Here is a 21,391-nt window from a genome sequence, read left to right as displayed (position 1 = left end):
TTAGTGAAAGATTACTGGGTTGATGACCATTAGTTAACATTTCAGAGATCCAGTTCATAACCCTTAATGCTTACCTGTTTTAATACCTTTCCTGTCTTATGGGAGACTCCAAAGGATATACTACAGACTGACTCCGCTTGTACACAAGTGCATTGACTGTAGAAGTGCCCAGACTGTACTACACATAGTTTTTACAATTTGCTTTACATAGCACTAACACAGATAGGTCTTATGGTGATGATGGGACAGGAAAGGGCTAGGAGTGGGAAGGAATCAACCTTGACCTTGATTAAGGTACAACCTCAGCATTTGCCTGGTGTGAATATGGGGAAACTACGAAAAACCATCTTCAGGGCTGCTGACAGTGCGGTTCGAACCCACTATCTCCCTAATGCAGGCTGACAGCTACGTGACCTGCACCATACAGCCACTTGCTCGGTACTACACATAGTAAGAGTAATAGTACAAATATTTACCAAGCGATGGCTACAAGATATGCTCATCGATAAAACAAAGTAAATATTTTTCATGTTCAAGTGTATGTCTATATAAATTTTTGACCACCTCTGAGCTATTCATGTATATGACTCAAAAGTATTTCTTGAATCAGTACTGTATTTGAGTCTTCTTCTTAGAGTTTACAAGTTTAAGAATATGACATCAGTGAAATCAACCTGGAATAATTCTCTAAAATGTCATATTCGAGTTATAAAACTGATACAGTGCTCGAGTTCAAGTGGTATGTACATGATGATATAAATGATATCAACATAGCGATAGACTTTCAAAGTTGCATGTTACTTTAAATTTCATATGTCTCCACAGTGGCACATTTAACCACAGTCCAAGAATAGATCACTAAAGTCTAAGATATGTTACATAAAAAATATTTTAGTGTTTTTTTTAAATGTATGTGTATCTTTCCCTTTTGGTTTTCATTCCTTTTTATGGCTGAGGATGTCTCTTAAAGAAATGAAACATGTCCCATTAACTTTGTTATTCTGAATGAAATAAATTATTATAATATTGTTAATGGGAGAGCACAGGATGGGGTAGACATGAGATCTCAGCGCATTTGATCGCAGCCTGATTGTTGGTGCTATATATATGGGTTATTCCACTTCCGAAGCTGTACACACAATGGGCTTTCCATGGAGTCACCATGTCCAGAGTATACCAAGAGTATGTAGATTCGAGCAGAACAACCATTGCAAGGGTCAACTGGTGTGGAGTACAATGTGTTGATTACAGGGGTCACCTCGACTGACTTGGATGGTAAGAGTGGATATATGAGTCACAGGACAACAGATTACTTGCAAATTCAATGCTGGATAACAAGGAACTGTAAGCAGCTATACCATCCAGGACTATCTGCTCACAGTGAGGAATAGAATCCACCGTTCCGCTAGGGTACCACATGTCACAAGGCATGAATAATGTGATTGGCATAGGAACTCTCAAAGTGCTGTATACAGAAAGATTGCCTAAACAAATGAGTCATGGTATCAGTTTGTACATGCCCAAGTTCTCAAGGCAATGGATTCTCTTGTCAGTAGGGTACAGTTCTGGCTGCAGATGGTTGTATCATCGTATGGAGACTGTTCACAAGGGAAGAAGTGGAACCCCTGGTACATCTGACAATGTCCCTCACCGACGAACAGTACAGAGACCTGCTGTCAGATATGTCCACACATCTGTTCACCTCCAGCACACTGCAGGAAACCTGTACATACAGTATGACAATGCACTATCCAGTCGCTCCCAAACTGCTGTTGATTGGTTTGATGAACACTCCATAGACATGAGGATGCTTGCTTGGTCCCTAAGGTCACCTGACCTCAATGATTACAGTTTTATACACTAAAGAGTATAAGATTAATGAATTCCATATTCAGATTTCATTAAGAAACTTCTTTAGAGAACAAAAATTTTAATTAAATACTGATCAGTATCTAAAAGCAAATCCAGAATTTATGATCCAGTAGGCTGTGTTATTAGCTCAGTTGCAGGTTGCAGTGCTGAGAAGTACTACTAGCTACTTATTTTGGCATAAGGCTATCATCTAAAATATTCTAACTGTACTGTTCACCAGTATCAGAAGTACTGAGAATTGCATGGATGAAACATTCAACAAACATAAATAAATTGACAGAGTCCACACTGGAACAAGCATTAGATAATGGCACTGGCTGAATATGCTAATGAATAAACACTGATTATTTGATAGATAAATGAATAACAATAAAAATGCTCGAGAAAATGGAAATATTTCAATAACCACTCTGTTCCCCACAGATTCTGCTTGCCAAGAAAATCTTAAGACGGTCTCGACAAAAGCCAGTAGCCTGACACTGAACGTAAGAGTGTGGGAGTGTAATGTTTGAATGGAATGCTTCAGTTTTCAACTACGAGGGGTACCCAAAAATAACCGGAATAACATTGCCGTGGGTGAAGCTTGTGTAGTACACATTTCTGCCGCTAGGTGTGTATAGCGCAACTCAGTGCCAGTTTAGTGCCGCCTGTGTTGTTGATCTGGCTTGTTCTGTTCATCTGCAGTGATTGTTTTTGCTAGCGTTGTTTTGTTCTTGTTTCGTTTCTTATGATGGCAAGTTTAAGTGAACAATGTGTAAACCTTTTATCGGGAAGTTTTAAGAAGATTGCGCAACAGTGTTTGTCAAAAAGGACCAGATTTGTGGCAGACAGGAGACTGGTTCGTCCACCATGACAATGTACCTTTTTTGGCTAAAAATGACATGGCTCTGCTGCTCCATGCCTGACCTGGCTCCGTGTGACCTTTTCTTATTTCAACACATGAAAAGGGGCATGAAAGGGCACTGATTTGACAACATTGAAGAGGTCAAGAAAAAAAACAGGGAGTCAGCCATTTCTAAAGATGACTACAAAAAATGTTTCAAACAGTGGAAGCACCGGTGGGACAAATGTATTACTTGCTGCATGTAAGAAAATCAAGGAAACCTTTGGAGAAAATAAAACTAGGTGTATGAATATTAAGAGCTCAGGTGGAAAACCACTTCTAGGGAAAGAAGACAAGACAGAAAGACAACAGGAACATAGTCAACAATTGTACCAAGGGAAAGAAGGTTCTGGAAAACACTCAATTTTGAGGTCAGAATGCCATCTGAAGGTGAAGTAATTGAAGAAAAGAAGGAATGCAAGGAGATGAGATGTAAACAAATTGAAGGAAAAGAGAGAGGGATTGTTTCAAGAACATGTTGCACAAGGACTAAATGAAAAGGCTGAAGGAAACACAACAGATTAAGAGTGGACAGTCATGAAGAATGAGATCAGTAAGGCTGCTGAAGAAAGATCTTTGAGAGATCTAAATAGGAACAAGGCACCTGGAATTGATGACATACCATTAGAATTACTGACTACCATAGGAGAAACAAGCATGGTGATGTTATTCTATTCAGCGTGTAAGATGTATGACACAGGAGAAGTGCCATCCAATTTTCGGCAGAATGTTGTTATACCTATTCCCAAGAAAGCCGGTACTGACAAGTGTGAAAACCACCGCAACATTAGTTTAGTATCTCACGCCTGCAAAATTTTAACACATATTATTTACAGAAGAATGGTAATACAAGTTTCTGAGTTGGGAGAAGATCAGTTTGTCTTCAGAAGAAATATAGGAACACGTGAAGCAGTCCTGACTTTACGTCTGATGTTAGCAGATCAAATTAAGGAGGACAAGCCCAACTACATTGCATCCGATAATGTTGACTGGACCAAGCTGTTTGAAATACTGAAGCTGATCAGGATTAGATACTGAGAAAGAAGGATTATCTGCAATCTGTACAAAAATCAATCTGCAGTGATAAGAATCCAAGGCTATGCAAAAGAAGCAGCGATCCAGAAAGAAGTGAGGCAAGGCTGAAGTTTGTCCCCTCTCCTCTTCAGTGTTTATATAGAACAGGTGTTAAAGGAAATTAAAGAGGAATTTCAAAAGAGAATCACAATCCAAGCAGAGAAAATTAAAACTCTGAGATTTCCTGATGATACTGTTACTTTATTAGGGTCTGCAGAAGATCTGAAGGATACGGTCACAGTCTTATAAATAAATATAAAACAAAAGTAATGGAATGCAGTCAAACAAGATCAGGTGATGCAGGAAATATTAGATTAGGAAGCAGATGAATATTGTTACTTGGGTAGCAGTGTTGGCTACTGAGTGTATGATTCAAAGCAGTGTATCGATTCACTCAAGTGTCCGAGTGAATCGATTCACAGGAACGGCAAGCTCATGACACACGATTCAGTTGACTTGCAGCAGACAGTGCTGAGTGGCACACTCACAGATCAGTGAGACACACACACACACGCTTCATTATCGGCACACTGGACATTGGCGGGGATACAAACTTCCACTGCAGCGAGACATACAGAGCCATGACGCACTGAAAGAATCGTATATAATCACGGATCGGTGAGACACAACACACACATGGTTCATTATTAGCACACTGGACAATGGCGGGGAGCCGAACTTCCGCTGCAGCAAGACATACAAAGCCATAGCACACTGAAAGAATTGTATGCTATAAGGGACTCCTGCTCTCAGCTCATTCGAAAATAATACCCACTTGCATTCCATGTGCTTTTCTTACAGGAAGGTTTAAATAGGTCTAATAGATGGATTTATTTGCAGTGTTAAAAAGGTAGTCAAAACATAATTCAAAGTAGCTAGCTTGTAAGTACGTAGGCTGTTAGTTTATTCTATTTATTAGTTTAATGAATAACTTAGTTGACATTCGACAATTAATTTAACTCAGCTCTCTAGCCTACCCCATGATTACGAGTCATGCTCATGATCACTCAAACTTTTCTGTTTTATACAGTTTACAGTGCACTCGTCGGCAGTTACTCGTTTCCATGTTTACAGATTTCCTGGCTAATAGCTCATTTCAATTCACAGCAGTTTGTGTTTAAACTTCCGGTGACTGTACAGGCCAATACTTGCGTAGAAAATACATCCACACATCGCACAGCTGAGGGACGGGGGAGATCTTGGCTGGGTTTGGCGAAGTTTGCGTTCCTGTTGCTTAATATCTTCATGTCTGCGGCGTTCTTGTTTGAAGTGTTGAATTGAGGCACAGACACTTTGCCACCAAAGTAAACGGTGCCGGGCTGAGTGGCTCAGACGGTTAAGGCACTGGCCTTCTAACCCCAACTTGGCAGGTTCGATCCTGGCTCAGTCCGGTGGTATTTGAAGGTGCTCAAATACGACAGCCCCGTGTCGGTAGATTTACTGGCACGTAAAAGAACTCCTGCGGGACTAAATTCCGGCACCTCGGCGTCTCCGAAGACCTTAAAAAGTAGTTAGTGGGACGTAAAGCAAATTAACATTATTAAAGTAAACGGTCCTTGGCAAGTGTTTCCCAGGTTTGTGGGTTTATTTCTGCCATGTTTAAGGTTTGTTTCATTAGGTCTTTGAAACGTCTCAGTGGGACACCCCGTGGTCTTGAACTGGAGCTAAGTTTGCCATAGAGGATCTGGCACAGTAGTCTGGTGTCATTCATACGGCGCACATGTCCTGCCCATCTGAGGTGATGGCCAACGACCAATGCTTCTACACTCTTAGCGCATGCTTTCTCGAGAACTTCAACATTAGAGATGCAGTTTTCCCACTTGACATTCATGATGGAGCGTAGTTTTTGCTGGTGAAAGTGCTCCAGCTTTTTGATGTCACGGCGGTATAAGGTTCACGTTTCACAGCCACAGAGAAGTGTAGAGATGACTAAAGCCTGGTACACCATTAGTTTTGTGTGAATTGTAAGGTTTTTATTTCCAAAGACAAAGACTCTGTGTGATAGTTGGCCAAAGGCCACATGGGCAGCACAAAGCCTGTTTTCCACTCCCTGTTCTGAAGTACAGCTCTTTGACAAGATACTTCCAAGGTAAGTGAAATGGTCTACTTGTTCTAGATTGGTGTTTGAGATGGTAATGTTAAATTCTGGAATGTTAGTCCCAGGTGCAGGCTGAGCAAGTACTTTGGTTTTTTTGGCATTGATGGTGAGGCCAAAAAGGTCATATGCATCCTTGAAACTGTTGACTGACTGTTGCAGTTCCTCAGCTGTAAGAGGAGTCGGTGATGCGGTATCATCAGCATACTGCATTTCAGTTACTCTAGTAACACTGGTATGTCCTCGTGAGTGAAGTCTGACCAAGTTGAAGAGGCTACCATCAAAGCGGTATTTTATCTCTACGCCGGGGTTGTCTGTTGTTTCATAAAGCATGGCCACCATATACAAGGCAAACAGAGTAGGAGCAAGTACGCAACCCTGCTTCAATCCATGTGTGATTGGGAATGGTTCGGAGAAGTTGTTTTGATGGAGAATCTGTCCTGTCATACCATCATGAAGTGCTTGCACCAGGTCCACAAAATGCTCAGGACAGCTATGAATGGTGTGAAAATGTTGCTCATAGGGTCAGTTGGTGCATGCATTTCAGTGGGATTGGCAGACTGATATGTAATCGCAACTCCTGGCTCAGTGAGGAAAGCAATGGAAAACTACCTCACTCCTCATTTCCCTACTACGCCTCTTCAGTGATGCCTACGCCATCTATGACAGCTGATGGCAGAGTTGTTGACGATCCAACCAGCCTTAGGGCTGAAGACTGAACATATATACATTGGAAAGAACCGCTCAGTTTTCACTCAGTTAGTATGTCGCATCATTGCACAAGACTTCAATAACTGAATCATGAGCCAACTGATGCAATAACTTAAATGAAAAGATGATTAATCAGAAAACCAGTGGTCTATTCTATATCTCAGGTAGCCTATACAAAATATGATGATTTTAAAAAATCTCTGCTGATGGAAAAGTCATATTTTCAAAGATGACCGAGTGAGTTGGCTGTGCGGTTAGGGTTGCATAGTTATGAGCTTGCATTCTGTGGTTGGTGAGTTTGAATCCTACCGTCGGCAGCTGTTAAGATGGTTTTTCATGGTTTCCCATTTTCATACCAGGCAAATACTTGGGCTGTTCCGTAATTAAGCCCACGGCCGCCTCCTTCTCATTCCTAGACCTTTCCTATCCCATTGACACCATAAGACCTATCTGTGTCAGTGCAATGTAAAGCAATTTATTTGATTTATATTTAATATGTAGGCTACTTATTGTGAACACAGATATTTTTACATCTAATTCTGTATATATAATAGAGTTGTGACTTTCAGAGAACTGTAGAACACCATAAGTTAGCGTATAAAATTTGAGTTACGTCCATTATTATTATTATTAACCGGTACATAATTGTTATTGTACCGGGAGGTACACCTCAACCCCACACATTTAAAAGAAGCACCTCAAGGAACTCTATCTATTAAACTAAACTTGAAACCACTAATGCATGAAGTTGGGATATTGACCAGAAGTAATAGATACCCCTGTGTAAAAACTGTAAATTGTAGGTTGGACCTAGAGGGGCCAGAAATTGTAAGATTTTTGTGTAATGTTGTCTTAATTAGGCTGTAAGAAATTGGGAGCCAGTCTCCTTTGTTGAATGCAGAGAGATTGTCAACTCATGCTGGTTTTTGTGTAATATTGAGTGGAGCCTTTGGAAGGCCGTATTTGTAACCTTTGGAGCAAAGTGTTCTTGAATTGGGAGATTTCTCTCTTCATCTAACTGATCGCAACATTTGTGATGTTGTAAACTTGTAAATTTGGAGCTGGAAGCTAAGTACTTGCAATTTCCAAACTGCTATTTGTACCTGTAACCTTGTTATTTCACTAAGTGAAAAGTTTGTTAAGTTTGTGATTTGAAAAGAAATATAATCTTCATTTAAAGTTTTAAGTTAATCTTTGATATAGTAGATAGACCCATTCAGCCTGCACCTTCTTTCACTTCTCTGCGATCCACGAGAAAAAAAAAAAAGTAACATTTATAATAAGGAAGTACTGATGTACCGGAGGGGTAATTTTACATGCATTTTATTTTTAAAATTTGTTTTTGTTAATACAGTATGTAGGTTACTTAATGTAAATACAGATATTTTGACATCCTATTCTCTATATTTAGTGAAGTAGTTAATTATTATTATTATTTATTATTATTATTATTATTATTATTATTATTATTATTATTATTATTATTATTATTATTATTCAAGAAAGTATAGGTGTACGGCAACACTGGGATGAGAAAGTGTTAAGACTGGGAAGATGTTGGATGTGGACTTAATTAGAGATACAACCCCAGCATTTACCTGCTGTAAAAATGAGAAAAAATGCAACACTACTTTCTGAGCAGCTGATGATGGGATTTGAACCCACCATGTTCCTGAATATACAGGGTGGTCCACCAGCCCCTTGCGATCCAGTTTTATGCATCCCTTCACATTTACTACAATTCTGAAAGACATCGGTCCCTCTCACTAAACCGGAGTAATATAACGATATGTGTGTTTACGGGATAGAAGACAGCAGGAATCGTGAGCGCCACTATTAATTCATTATGGGTACCTCGAATGATCTAGAGAAATGAACTTTGATTATACCAAATAAAATAATAAGTGAGTTGTTCCACCTTTTCAATACAAATTAAATAGTGTTTATTAAATAAACATTTAATGGGACTAGTTTCGACCTATTTAAAGGTCATCTTCAGCCATATCACGTGTAGAATAAAGTATTTGAAACACAGTTGTTTTAAAGATGGTCTTAAAACATGTAACTTTGACACTAAGAAAAATTGTTTATAGAATTTCTTGAAAACACATTTGTTGTAAGAAATGAGTTCACTCAGCTGTAAGAAAATACGAGAAGAAGAAATCTTAAAATATTCTTCGTAGTATTCAAGATCGTACATACAATTCAAAATTCACAGTCTTGATGAGATGTGGAAATGGGCATATATGCATGGTGTTGTTGTGGTAGAGGAGAAGAAGTATTATGATATTCTTCTTATCACTGTGAAGCGTAGATACGAGTGCAGATACGCACAACACGTACTTTAAAACTGAAGGTCGACACAAAGACCGAGAGCACGGTCCTGTATAGGCTGGGAAGTGGGCACCGTAGGTCAAGTGTTGCAGTAGCTCACATGGCAAGCAGATGGGGAGATATGCAATAGTGGACAGTGCTCGAGGTAGGAGGTTCGAATCCCACATAAGAATTTTTTTAACAGCCATTTGCCTGGGATGTGGTAAGGTTACATACTTGATAGCTTCCAAGGACAGATTTGTTTATTTGACCCAGAAAAGGGCTGTTGGTATGGAGCTGGGTTGATAGAGGCTAGGAAACAATTTTCAGTTATCCACGTCGTTTAACGCAGCACCTGCTCGAACTGACGACATCCATGGTCGATACAGAGCTGCACGCGGTGTTGTAAGGACCGTCTCACCCGTTGCAACATCTCAGGGAAAATGGATCGGCATGCCTCAGTGATGAGCTGTTTAATGTGACAAGGACTGGCCGGCTCCTGTGCATACACCAGTTGTTTTACATGGCCCCACAGAAATAAATCTTGGGAGTAAGATCGAGCGATCTGGCGGGCCAAGGGACAGGTCCTCCCCTTCCTATCCATTTATCAGGATACGTCACATGGAGATGGTTCCGGACGACCACCGCTGAGTGTGATGGAGCTCCGTCATGTTGAAACCACATCATGCAGCGGTCAAGGAGTGGCACATGCTCCAAAAACGGTAGTAGTTCATCTTGGAGAAACCGCAGATAGTGTTGGCTGGTCAGATTGCCCTCAAAGAAATGGGGACCGATGAGATGATCGCCCATGATTCCACACCATACATTCACACCCCACTGTACCTGAAAAGCTGTCTGTTGCACCCAATGGGGATTAACCATACTCCAGTAATGCATATTATGGCAATTAATGGTTCCATTGTTGTGGAATTGTGCTTCGTATGTAAATAAGAGAGTCACTAGAAAAGCAGGTTCAGTGTCCAAATGCTGTAGGATCCATTGACAGAACGCCACCTGGGCATTGAAATCATGACCATGGAGCTCCTGGTGTAAGTGCAGATGGTAAATGTCTCCTGTGCCCGTCTGTTAGTATAAGGGTTACGCCGGACAGCGTCAAACATGATCTCTTCATTGTCAGCAGACATCACGGGATAATCTTGAACAGGTCGTGTCCTTCCCAGGGATGCAGTATCCCGCAGGCGTCTTTCTACACTCCGAAATATCATGCCCGTCAGTTGTCGTCTATCCGGATAGCATTCTTCGTACAGGCGTTGTGCCTGGTATGTATTCTGTCTAACATATCCACATACTTGTCGCTGGAATACATCTTGAGGCAGTGAATAAACTTTGTGTTGTGAATTGTTTCGAAGGAGGGGAGTTTGCGCAGCTACATACTTACCTGCCATCGCATGTTGTTACCGTTCCAATGGGGCATACTTCGCCCTACCTGTGGTCTATGAAGCTTGGAACTTGTACAAGGTAGCTAACTGGCCACAGACCATCATCTCCTCATCCTCGTCCAACCCAGCACGATACATACGGTATTTTACAGGTCAAATAAACAGATCAGTCCTTGGAAGCTATCAAGTATGCAACCTTGCCACCTCCCAGGCAACTGGCTGTTAAAAAACATTCTTATGTGGGATTCGAACCTCCTACCTCGAGCACTGTCCACTATCACATATCTCCCCGCCCGCTTACCATATGAGCTACTGAACGTGTTCTGCGTATCTGTACTTGTTTTACGGGTTAATTCGAGGTACCCATAATGAATTAATAGTGGCGCTCACAATTCCTGCTGAGTTCTACCCGTAAACACACATCTCGTTATATTACCCCAGTTCAGGGAGAGGGACCGATGTCTTTCGTAATTGTAATACCGTAAATGTGAAGAGATGCATAAAACTGGATCGCAAGGGTCTGGTAGACCAACCAGTATACTTGCAGCTACATGACCCGAGCCAAATAACCTAATTGCTCAATAAACTATCATTCAGTGGAATTCTAAAATGCTATTTACTTTATATTTCAAGAAAGAAAAATTGTTAATCAGCTTTCTTATGATAATTTCTCTATCCTTCCTCAGCTTAACATCTACTTTTGTCAACTACTACTAACTGAGAAGACCAGTTGTTATGAAGGATAGTCAGCTAGAATTTGAAGATGATATAGTTACACAGACCTATGGAGTGGTGACTCACCTTGGGAGTGGCGACCCCATTGTAATAACAGCCCATATATCTTTCATTCATTACATCCCTGACCCGGTCAATGACTGGAAAACAGGTTGTAGGTTTTTTATAGTTACACAATGTGAAATTAAGTTAGTGATACAGTATTGTTTTTCCATTGATAATTACTTGAATCCAGAATGAACTGCAATGTTTCTAGAAATGAGTGACTGTTAATATTGTTTAAATATTATTTATTTATGTATTTATTTTACATTTTATGGCCCTCATTGGACCACTAGTCAATTTTATAAATAAAAAGTTCTTCAGTTTTCTGTCAGCCCAGTACTTCTTCATTCTCTCAGATCTTAACTTAATTTCTTTGTTTGTAATCACCCATCCCATTGTCCATCTGTTGATTTTGTCTGCAAGTTTGTTAATTTTGTCTGTTTTGTATTAGTATTATTATTATAGTGCCTGCTGCCATTTCTTGATGGATACAATACTTTTGTATCCATCTCTTGGCACAGGCCAGAGTACAGTGTAGCTTTCACCGAAGTCCCAGTCTCTTCCATGGCTGTGACAATATGGAAGCTGCTGGGGTATGGGTGGTGCTGAGTAATGGCATTCAGAGCACGACTAGTGCATCTGAGTGTTATGAAAGGTGTTGCTCATAGGGTCAGTCGTGCTGCAATAGCACTTTCTGACCCAGTGAGGAAAGCAATGGCAAACTACCTCACTCCTCGTCTTGCCTAGTACGCCTCATTTTGGTGCTGCCATTGGTTTTTGCTGTTTCCTTATAACCGCATAACCTTTGGTGGTGCTATTTGAGGATCCAACCAGCCTCTGGGCTGATGACCTAACAGACAGACATTATAGTGCATTATATAAACAACGTATTGCTTAGGAAACTTTTTGTTAATATGGACTGCTTATCCAGTCCTACACATTTGACAGTAGTTGCTTAAGACATGAAGCATGGTGAGTTGTTTTAAGGGACATGGAAAACAAAAACAGAAAATTAATATCAAATTGAAGTTAACAAAGGGGTTACTAAAATAGATATAAACACATCAAACAGTAACAAATCAACACCCGTGCACAAAGTGAACTGTGAGATCAGCAGTAGTCCCACCACATGCTAATATGTGACCAGGTGATTCCCGCAAGTTGGGCCAAAGTAAAATTGGCTCCACATGAACACACATACACTAAGAGACCGGGCAAGTTGGCCGTGCGCGTAGAGGTGTGCGGCTGTGAACTTGCATCCGGGAGATAGTAGGTTCGAATCCCACTATCGACAGCCCTGAAAATGGTTTTCCATGGTTTCCCATTTTCACACCAGGCAAATGCTGGGGCTGTACCTTAATTAAGGCCACGGCCGCTTCCAACTCCTAGGCCTTTCCTGTCCCATCGTCGCCGTAAGACATATCCGTGTCGGTGTGACGTAAAGCCAATAGCAAAAAAAAAAAACACTAAGAGAGGACAAAGAGCAAAAGTTGGCAGATTCAATATTGACCCTGGAGCTATGCTGAACATGCCATTCTTCTCTTATTCATATTTTTTGAGATATGTGCAAGACAAATCTTTACCCAGGCACCTATCTTAACCCTGGACAGGTGGTGCTCGTTGATATAACGTGAGATGTGACATGGGGTACGTTCTGACCACTATGATTGAACTTGCTCTAATAACAAAATTACTTATTTTTATGTATCAGATATTGATGTGTTAGGTTTATGAACTCAATAGCATGATATGTTATCAAAAATAAATGTATAAATCAAATACTGATTAGCTTCACAGCATATGAATGTTATAAATGTAAAAACTTGTCATACACAGGAATAATCTTTATTAAACACCTTATATTTCTGAATTCAGCTGGCAGGCTCATATTCTGCTAACTACGCAATGTTATTCCTGCAGTATATCCCTGGGAGGTGAGGAGGAGGGGTCCTTCCAAAATAATTACGCTACTGGAAATAATTATCCTCTTCATGACAATCCATAAAATCGTGACAATTTGTTTGTGAGTATAATTTCCTTCAACTCTCTCAGTTTCCAGATTCTTGCAGTTTACAATGAGTTGCAACATATTATCATTCACGAAAAATATGCCTCAAGCTTCTTCAGGTGATGATGCACTTCTTGCTGCGAGTATCACTCCCGGGAAATGAGTGCAGTGTTGTGGGTTCGAGTATGCGAGTTTTAGGAGGAGAAATTTTTGTCCATTTTGTAACACCATCCTTTCATCATCACTAATATATACCTACTTCTTCAATAGCGCTCTGTCCCATATCACTGTTAGAGTCTACTACTTCTAATTCATTCTCACTCTCAGTAAAATTTCTTCCTCTTCCACAGACTGTAAAAGAGATGACACCCTTGCCTCATACTCTTCATAACTCATTTCAGGGATAAGGAATTGACTGAATAAACTCCTAACATTATTACACAAGTAACTCATGGGTACTGTTGTACTTCCGATGAACGGGACTAGTGGCGCGAGGTCCATCAAGTCACTTTATTACTCTGTTTGACAATAATATGGTACCTCTTTCTAACAATGGAGACCCTTCACTACAGTGCCTTTGACCTCGGACAAAAGGCAAGGAATGTAGGGAGAGGTATGTGGCAGCCAAGGTCTGTAAGTTTAAAAATAAGCGCAATCTAACAAAATAAAATTGCACCAGGTCACAAAATACCCCGCGGCACCACTCCCAGGTTAATAGTAAATAAATAATATACATACTATAAATAAGTAATATACATACTACAATAAGACAGATCGTCATATAAGAAACACATACATGTATATGACTAACAAACAAGATGATCTTAACGCCTAAGTGGTGATGTATTACTACAAGCTGAAACGTAATAAAATGGAAGAAAACTGAGATGGGGAAAAGCAACAAAGGACATGTTAACTGATAAAGATTTCTTTCACATATTTCAACAAGCAATTAGATTTATACCCTGCTATACAAAATGTCCATCTATCATCGATTTCTCTTCTCTTAATTTTTCAGACAGGATGGTTCACTTTCTATAATTTTCTTGCTTTACTTTAGAAGTATATATTCATCATGTATTTATATAATTAAGTTGGTTTTCTGAACCAGAGATATATCAATTATTTTATAGCTTTATTCCTCCATTACTGAAATACTAGATACCTTTAGTTTCTAGGTGATTATATAGCTTTCAGTGAGCTAGTATCTTACCACTTCAGTTAATAATAAGTGTCTGTGTGAGGTGAAGCAAGAAAGTGCTGTGCAATTTCAATTACCGGTAATAATAAACATTGGTATGAAGTGAAGCAAGAAAGCAAATTATTACCCTTGCTTTCTGTTGTAACAGCAGTAGAAATACCTTTTGCAATAGCATCCAATATTTACTCTAAAAGGAAATGAAAAATGAACACGTTGAAGGAAGTGAATGAGAAGGATGAAATTTGCATGTGGCACTGAGGCTCCGCACTCTCATCTTGCCTCTTTTCATTTTCCCATCCTTCCCTTTCTTTTGCTGATACTGTACCCTCATTCTTCGAATGGTCAGACCTCTTCAGTTTTTCCCTCCGATTACTGTTAAGAGAGGATGGTTGGTGAGTTGTATTTCTCCATCAATTAATACCAATTAAGCCTTTCACATCCATGTCTATTGCTGTAATAATCAACACCTTCACAAATGTCACCGATGGCATTATACTGGGTTTTTATTTAATCGTATGGGATTATAACTACAAATTTATAAGTCCAGGTCGAAGTGTTTCAGCCATTCTACAGCACTTTCTGAAAGATGATACAGGTCGCTGTGGCTTCCGGAGTAGGCATGAAGAGGGCACCGCAGGATGACATGGTCTATGGTCTGCCCCCCCTCACCGCATTCACACATTGGAGAATTCATCTAACCCCACTTATGGCATAAAAAATTGCAGCATCCATGCCCAGTTCTCAGTCTGTTGAGATGACACCATAGTTTTCTTGGGAGGTCAAATCCCTTCATTTTCTGGGTTGGATTTAGGTCATGAGCATTTGTTCCAGATGTTGAAATTGACCACTCATCCCGCCAGCTCTCGTTTAGATTAAAATTATCCCTCAAGAGTCGGCCGGCGAGTATACTTGCTGGTCTCCTAGATTGAAGTCATTGTGGCGATGGGTAACAAAATTCCTGGTGAACTGGTAATGAGGGAGATGACCAGATCTTCTTTGCTTCTCTCAGCAGGGCTTCTTTTCTCCTCAGGTTGGGTGGTGGGATATGACTAAGTACAGGTAACCAGTGGCGAGGGAGGTGTTGACTTTGCAGTACCAGTTATGCAGCGCATGGTATCATTCAGCTTATTATCCACTTTATGCACATGTGCACTTTCCAGCCATACTGGGGCACAGTATTCCGCTGCAGAGTAGACAAGACCGATACCCGTTAATCGTAAGCAGTCAGCCGAGGCTCCCCAGGAACTGCCACAAAGCTTGTGCAGGATATTATTCCTTATAGCGATTTTGTGAGACAGCTTGGTGAGATGTTCTTTGTAGCTCAGAGTTCTGTCCAGAGTGACTCCTAGATATTTCGGGAATGGGTTGTACTTTAGTTTTTCACCAAGGAATAAAACAGATGGCTCGTAGTTTGCGAGTCGGTTGCTGAGATGAAAACATGAAACCTTGGTCTTAGAAGCACTTGGGATCAAACCCCAAGACTTGAAGAATGTTGCCATTTTGACCAAGCCTGCTGAAAGAATGCCTTCTCCATCCTCAAAATTTCTGCTTTGAGCTAACATTGACAGCCCTGAAGATGGTTTTTCATTCCGCACCATGCATATGCCAATGCTGTACCTGAATGAAACTCAAGACCACTACCCAGGGTTGATGAAAACCTACCTTTGTTAGTACAGCATGGAACACAATGTAGGATGATATTCATTACCTACTTTGTCGTCTCCATGCAAATGATGCAGCCGGTATTGCTGCGAGAGGATACACACAGTACTGAAATGGTATAATGACTCACCTATCAGACTCTATACACAAGAATATAAACTGAATCCCATGATGCAACAGCCCTGATAAGCCTAAACCTACCAAGCAACCAGTGCCCAGTCTGAAAGCCTGCGGTTTATGAGGTGACACCTGGTCAGCATGAATACTCTCGGTCATTCTTCTTGGCTCTCTAGACTGGGACCACTATATTACCATCAAACAGCTTCTCAATTGTTCTCATGTAAGATGACTGGACTAGATCCAGGTAAAAATCCTGAACTGGCCAAGAATCAAACCCAGTGCCTCCCAGTAAGAAGCAGGCTAGCTACCCCTAGATTACAGGGCTTACACATATCAATATCCTTGTGCAAAAAATTGTGTATGGTTTACTTTTTATACAGGCTGAGATTTACTGCCCATATCTGGTGAATAAATTCTAGAGAGGATGTGATATGAGACAATTCTCTTTAGAACGTATAAGGATATTTCCTGATTTGAACAATATACACTGACTGACAGAGCAAATGCAACACCAAGAAGGAGTGGTCAGAACGTTATGCCAATTGCAGGGTAGACTGACGTCACTGAAGTATGCTCATGATGTGAAATGCGCCGCTGTGCTGCGCACGTAGCGAACGATAAATGGGACACGGCGTTGGCGAATGGCCCACTTCGTACCGTGATTTCTCAGCCGACAGTCATTGTAGAACGTGTTGTCGTGTGCCACAGGACACGTGTATAGCTAAGAATGCCAGGCCACCGTCAACGGAGGCATTTTCAGCAGACAGACGACTTTACGAGGGGTATGGTGATCGGGGCTGAGAAGGGCAGGTTGGTCGCTTCGTCAAATCGCAGCCGATACCCATAGGGATCTGTCCACGGTGCAGCGCCTGTGGCGAAGATGGTTGGCGCAGGGACATGTGGCACATGCGAGGGGTCCAGGCGCAGCCCAAGTGACGTCAGCATGCGAGGATTGGCGCATCCGCCGCCAAGCGGTGGCAGCCCCGCACGCCACGTCAACCGCCATTCTTCAGCATGTGCAAGACACCCTGGCTGTTCCAATATCGACCAGAACAATTTCCCGTCGATTGGTTGAAGGAGGCCTGCACTCCCGGCGTCCGCTCAGAAGACTACCATTGACTCCACAGCATAGACGTGCACGCCTGGCATGGTGCCGGGCTAGAGCGACTTGGATGAGGGAATGGCGGAACGTCGTGTTCTCCGATGAGTCACGCTTCTGTTCTGTCAGTGATAGTCACCGCAGACGCGTGTGGCGTCGGCGTGGAGAAAGGTCAAATCCGGCCGTAACTGTGGAGCGCCCTACCGCTAGACAACGCGGCATCATGGTTTGGGGCGCTATTGCGTATGATTCCATGTCGCCTCTAGTGCGTATTCAAGGCACGTTAAATGCCCACCGCTACGTGCAGCATGTGCTGCACTCCCGTACCTTCAGGGGCTGCCCAATGCTCTGTTTCAGCAGGATAATGCCCGCCCACACACTGCTCGCATCTCCCAACAGGCTCTACGAGGTGTATAGATGCTTCCGTGGCCTGCGTACTCTCCGGATCTCTCACCAATCGAACACGTGTGGGATCTCATTGGACGCCGTTTGCAAACTCTGCCCCAGCCTCGTACGGACGACGAACTGTGGCAAATGGTTGACAGAGAATGGAGAACCATCCCTCAGGACACCATCCGCACTCTTATTGACTCTGTACCTCGACGTGTTTCTGCGTGCATCGCCGCTCGCGGTGGTCCTACATCCTACTGAGTCGATGCCGTGCGCATTGTGTAACCTGCATATCGGTTTGAAATAAACATCAATTATTCGTCCGTGCCGTCTCTGTTTTTTCCCCAACTTTCATCCCTTTCGAACCACTCCTCCTTGGTGTTGCATTTGCTCTGTCAGTCAGTGTATTTATGTCATTCAGTGAAACTTTATATTAAAAAAATTATCTGCTCAGTTATACATTTCTCTAGACTGGGACCACTATATTACCACCAAATAGCTTCTCAATTGTTCTCATGTAAGATGACTGGACTTGATCCAGGTAAAAATCCTGAATATTTTAAACATGCATATGTGCATATACAAATGCATATTTTGAATGCTAGTGCATATACAGATATATTTTTCTCTTGTGAGTGATTGATTGTCTAAGATTTCTGAACAAAATGAAAAATCTAATGAACTGTACATCCCTTGGCAACATGAGAAGCCTCCCTGATCAAGGAAAATGCTTTCAGTGTCGCAATACAAGCGAGTAGATGGATAATGATCCTTTTCACACCTCCCAAGGTTTGCTTAAACAAGTGCATTCATCTGTTAACTTGCTCTTCATTTATTGCAGTGCTTTACCAGATTAAACTGTAAAAATGCCTAAAGATAAAAGCTCTAGGTCTCTTTAATTAAACAGTGGATATCAGGCAATAGTGACTATACAAGAGACAGTAAGGTAGTGTACTGTCAAGTGTGCAACAAGAGTGTGAAATGCAATAAAAAAATTCAAATTGAACAGCATTTGAAAACAACTTCACATCTCAGATCAAAAATCAGGGTAAGAATATGCAACAGCTACTTTTAACTGACATGAAAACACGGTGTGAAGTTAGTACATTTTTCACTGATATTTGTAAAGCTTTTGTATGCAGCAACATTCCATAGCATAAATTGAATAATCCACCCTTAGGAAGAACTATTCACTGCACGCTTCTGTCGTGGATTCGATACGATCTGACATAGGAGGGAAATATATCTGGATATCGGTAGATGAACAACCAATTTGTGTGATTGATACATTGCGAACTTCATAATGGATAAATTATGTCCAGAAGAACCCGGCAAACCTCATTTACTTTCGTGCAAAATGCTAGAAAAAATCAACTACGCTACAGTTGCAAGATTTGTTACGGATTCCCTGCGACTTCTGTGGCCTAGTGAATCAGAGAGTGATTGTTACACAGTGCGCCTTTTAGTCACAGATGCAGCTTTGTATACATTGAAAGCTGGTAAGTCTTTTTCAGTATTTTTTCCAAATCTCATCCATTTTACATGTTTGGCCCATATATTGCATCGTATTGCAGAAGAGATACATACCCTCTTTCCATCTGTCAACAAAGTAATTTCAAGTGGAAAAAATTTGTTCCTAAAAGCACCGGCTCATGTACAGTTGTACAAAAGTCATCTGCCTCAGGTTTCTCTTCTGCCGGAACCTGTTCTCACAAGATGAGGAACTTGTTCTGTGAGGAGAATGTTAATCAAGTAAAAGATGTAGATAAAAGTCTTGATCATAGTCATACTGCATGTGTTCATGAAGCAAAGTGCACATTTGAATCTGAAACTGTATACAAAGGTATCAATTTCATCCATGTACATTATTCGTCACTTTCGAAGGCAATTAAGGGTCTAGAAACTCATGGTGCACCCCTACACGAATCCCTTCAGTTAATTCAAAACACCATTAGTTCTTTAAATGGTGTCCTTGGTGAAACTTGAGAAAAAGTTAAAAGGAAACTCAGTGCGGTGTTGGACTCAAACGCAAGACTGAAGAAGACTCAATCCTTAAGCAACTACCTAAGTGGAATCAGGGAGTCTTCGGAAGAATGTTCCGAGCAGTTAGTGCCAGTGTACAAATATTGCCTAGTTACGTCCTTCAACGGAGAATGATCATTTTCAGCGTATAAATTAATTCTGCCCAACAACAGAAAGTCATTGACCCCTGAAAACATTGAAAAACTGTTGATAACCTACTGCCATGCATCATTTTGCAAGAAATGAAACATGTTTATCAATTTAATACTGAGTTAAAATTAAATAATGCAATTGGTAAGTGTATTTTGTTTTATTTTTAGTGCATATTTTCAACATTTTTAGTGCATATGTGCATGCATATTTTTGGAGTTTTTAGTACATATGAATCCGAGCCCTACTAATGAGTCATACATGAAATTCTGGATATGATAAATAGTTTGTGAAAAAACATTGCCCATGAACATTCTGTACTTGATTTGCTTTTTTTTTTTCCTCTAAGATACTATTGGTTTTATCAAAGCTATTTAACCTTTTAGAACCAAGCAAGTTTAAAAAGAACATATCTAAAAGGACCAGCTGTTTACTAGGTGATAAAGACCAAGGATTTTTTTTTTTTAATTTGTCCTTTGCTCAATCCATAACATAGGTTGTAACTAACATTCATTCATTTATAATTGATTTTGGCCAACTATGGACCAACTATGGTTTCAGTTTTCTTCGGCACCTGTATTCTTTCATTGATATAATTTTCAATTTTTTAAGGAAATGAAAAAAGTATATATTGTGAATAAGAGGACTATTTCAAAACATACTTCAGGTTTATCCCATCAGTGAAATATCACCAGTTGGTCTCTTTAGCTTTAGCAACTTATTTTTAAAGATGATAAACCGTATATCAACTGGTCCTACAAGGGTTAAATTCTCTGTATTTTCACAAAGAAAAGCACTATTGGGCAAACAATTTTCATAATAGGAATTTCTAAATAAAAGACATATTTTAATTTCTTTCTTGAAAACTGTTATTCAAATATGGGGTGAGATAGCGAGAAACATTCCTGTGGACTTCTCACCGAGGTGGCTATGGTTTGTCTCTTGGTCAGTGCATCCCCACAGTTTGGATTCCATGTAAAACTGGAGGTCCTGTGGCTACTACCATGATATCTAGTCACATAAAACAACAAGTTTGCTTTTCATTGTCAAATATCTCCTGAGATAAGGTCTTCATGGTGTACTTCTTTCATTTTCCATTAGTGTATTTAAGGACCCAGCCAAATTAAATCCATAGGAACTGGTTTCTAACTTTTATTATACAAGACTTTTCAGTTTATTATTTCACCTTAATCATTCACTCCTCAGCCTGTTTAATCTGTAGGCGCATTAGTTAGTAAGATCAACTGAAGAAATAGACAGGATAAAGGAAATGGAACATGCAAAAAAAAATTAAAATAAAAACAAACCATAAACAAAACAAATGATTTATTTACAAGGCTTCTTGTGATTTTCTTCTATATAAAAGTTCATCTCATAATAAATGTTAAGTTAAATTTCTCCCTTAAGACTTTTGATATCTATACACAAAATTATAATGATATAATTGCAATAAGTAATAATAGTGATGATGAAAATGATACTGTACTTATAGTTAAAAATAAGAACACACGTACAAGAAACTGCTATTTAACATCAATAAAAGGTATTTTTCATACATTTTTAACCTTTCTACCCACAATGGCTACAGAAAAAAATAAAAAATAAAGAGGC

At 40.3% G+C, this 21,391-nt stretch overlaps 1 protein-coding gene across 1 annotated transcript in view; it reads right to left on the bottom strand.

The window, feature by feature from the left end:
• LOC136858087 (uncharacterized) overlaps positions 1-21,391 on the bottom strand; it is an 880,688-nt gene that overhangs the window by 42,947 nt on the left and 816,350 nt on the right. The window contains exons 7-8 of the mRNA XM_067137359.2: positions 14,593-14,604; positions 7,665-7,681 (exon numbers count right to left, since the gene is read on the bottom strand). Coding sequence (XP_066993460.2) covers positions 7,665-7,681; positions 14,593-14,604 — 29 coding nt within the window. The remainder of the gene's footprint in view (positions 1-7,664; positions 7,682-14,592; positions 14,605-21,391) is intronic.

Source organism: Anabrus simplex, chromosome 1, assembly GCF_040414725.1.
Source record: "Anabrus simplex isolate iqAnaSimp1 chromosome 1, ASM4041472v1, whole genome shotgun sequence".
Classification (NCBI taxonomy): Eukaryota; Metazoa; Arthropoda; class Insecta; order Orthoptera; family Tettigoniidae; genus Anabrus; species Anabrus simplex.
Note: the sequence above shows the minus strand (reverse complement) of the source record. Positions and strands in the feature narration are given on the sequence as shown.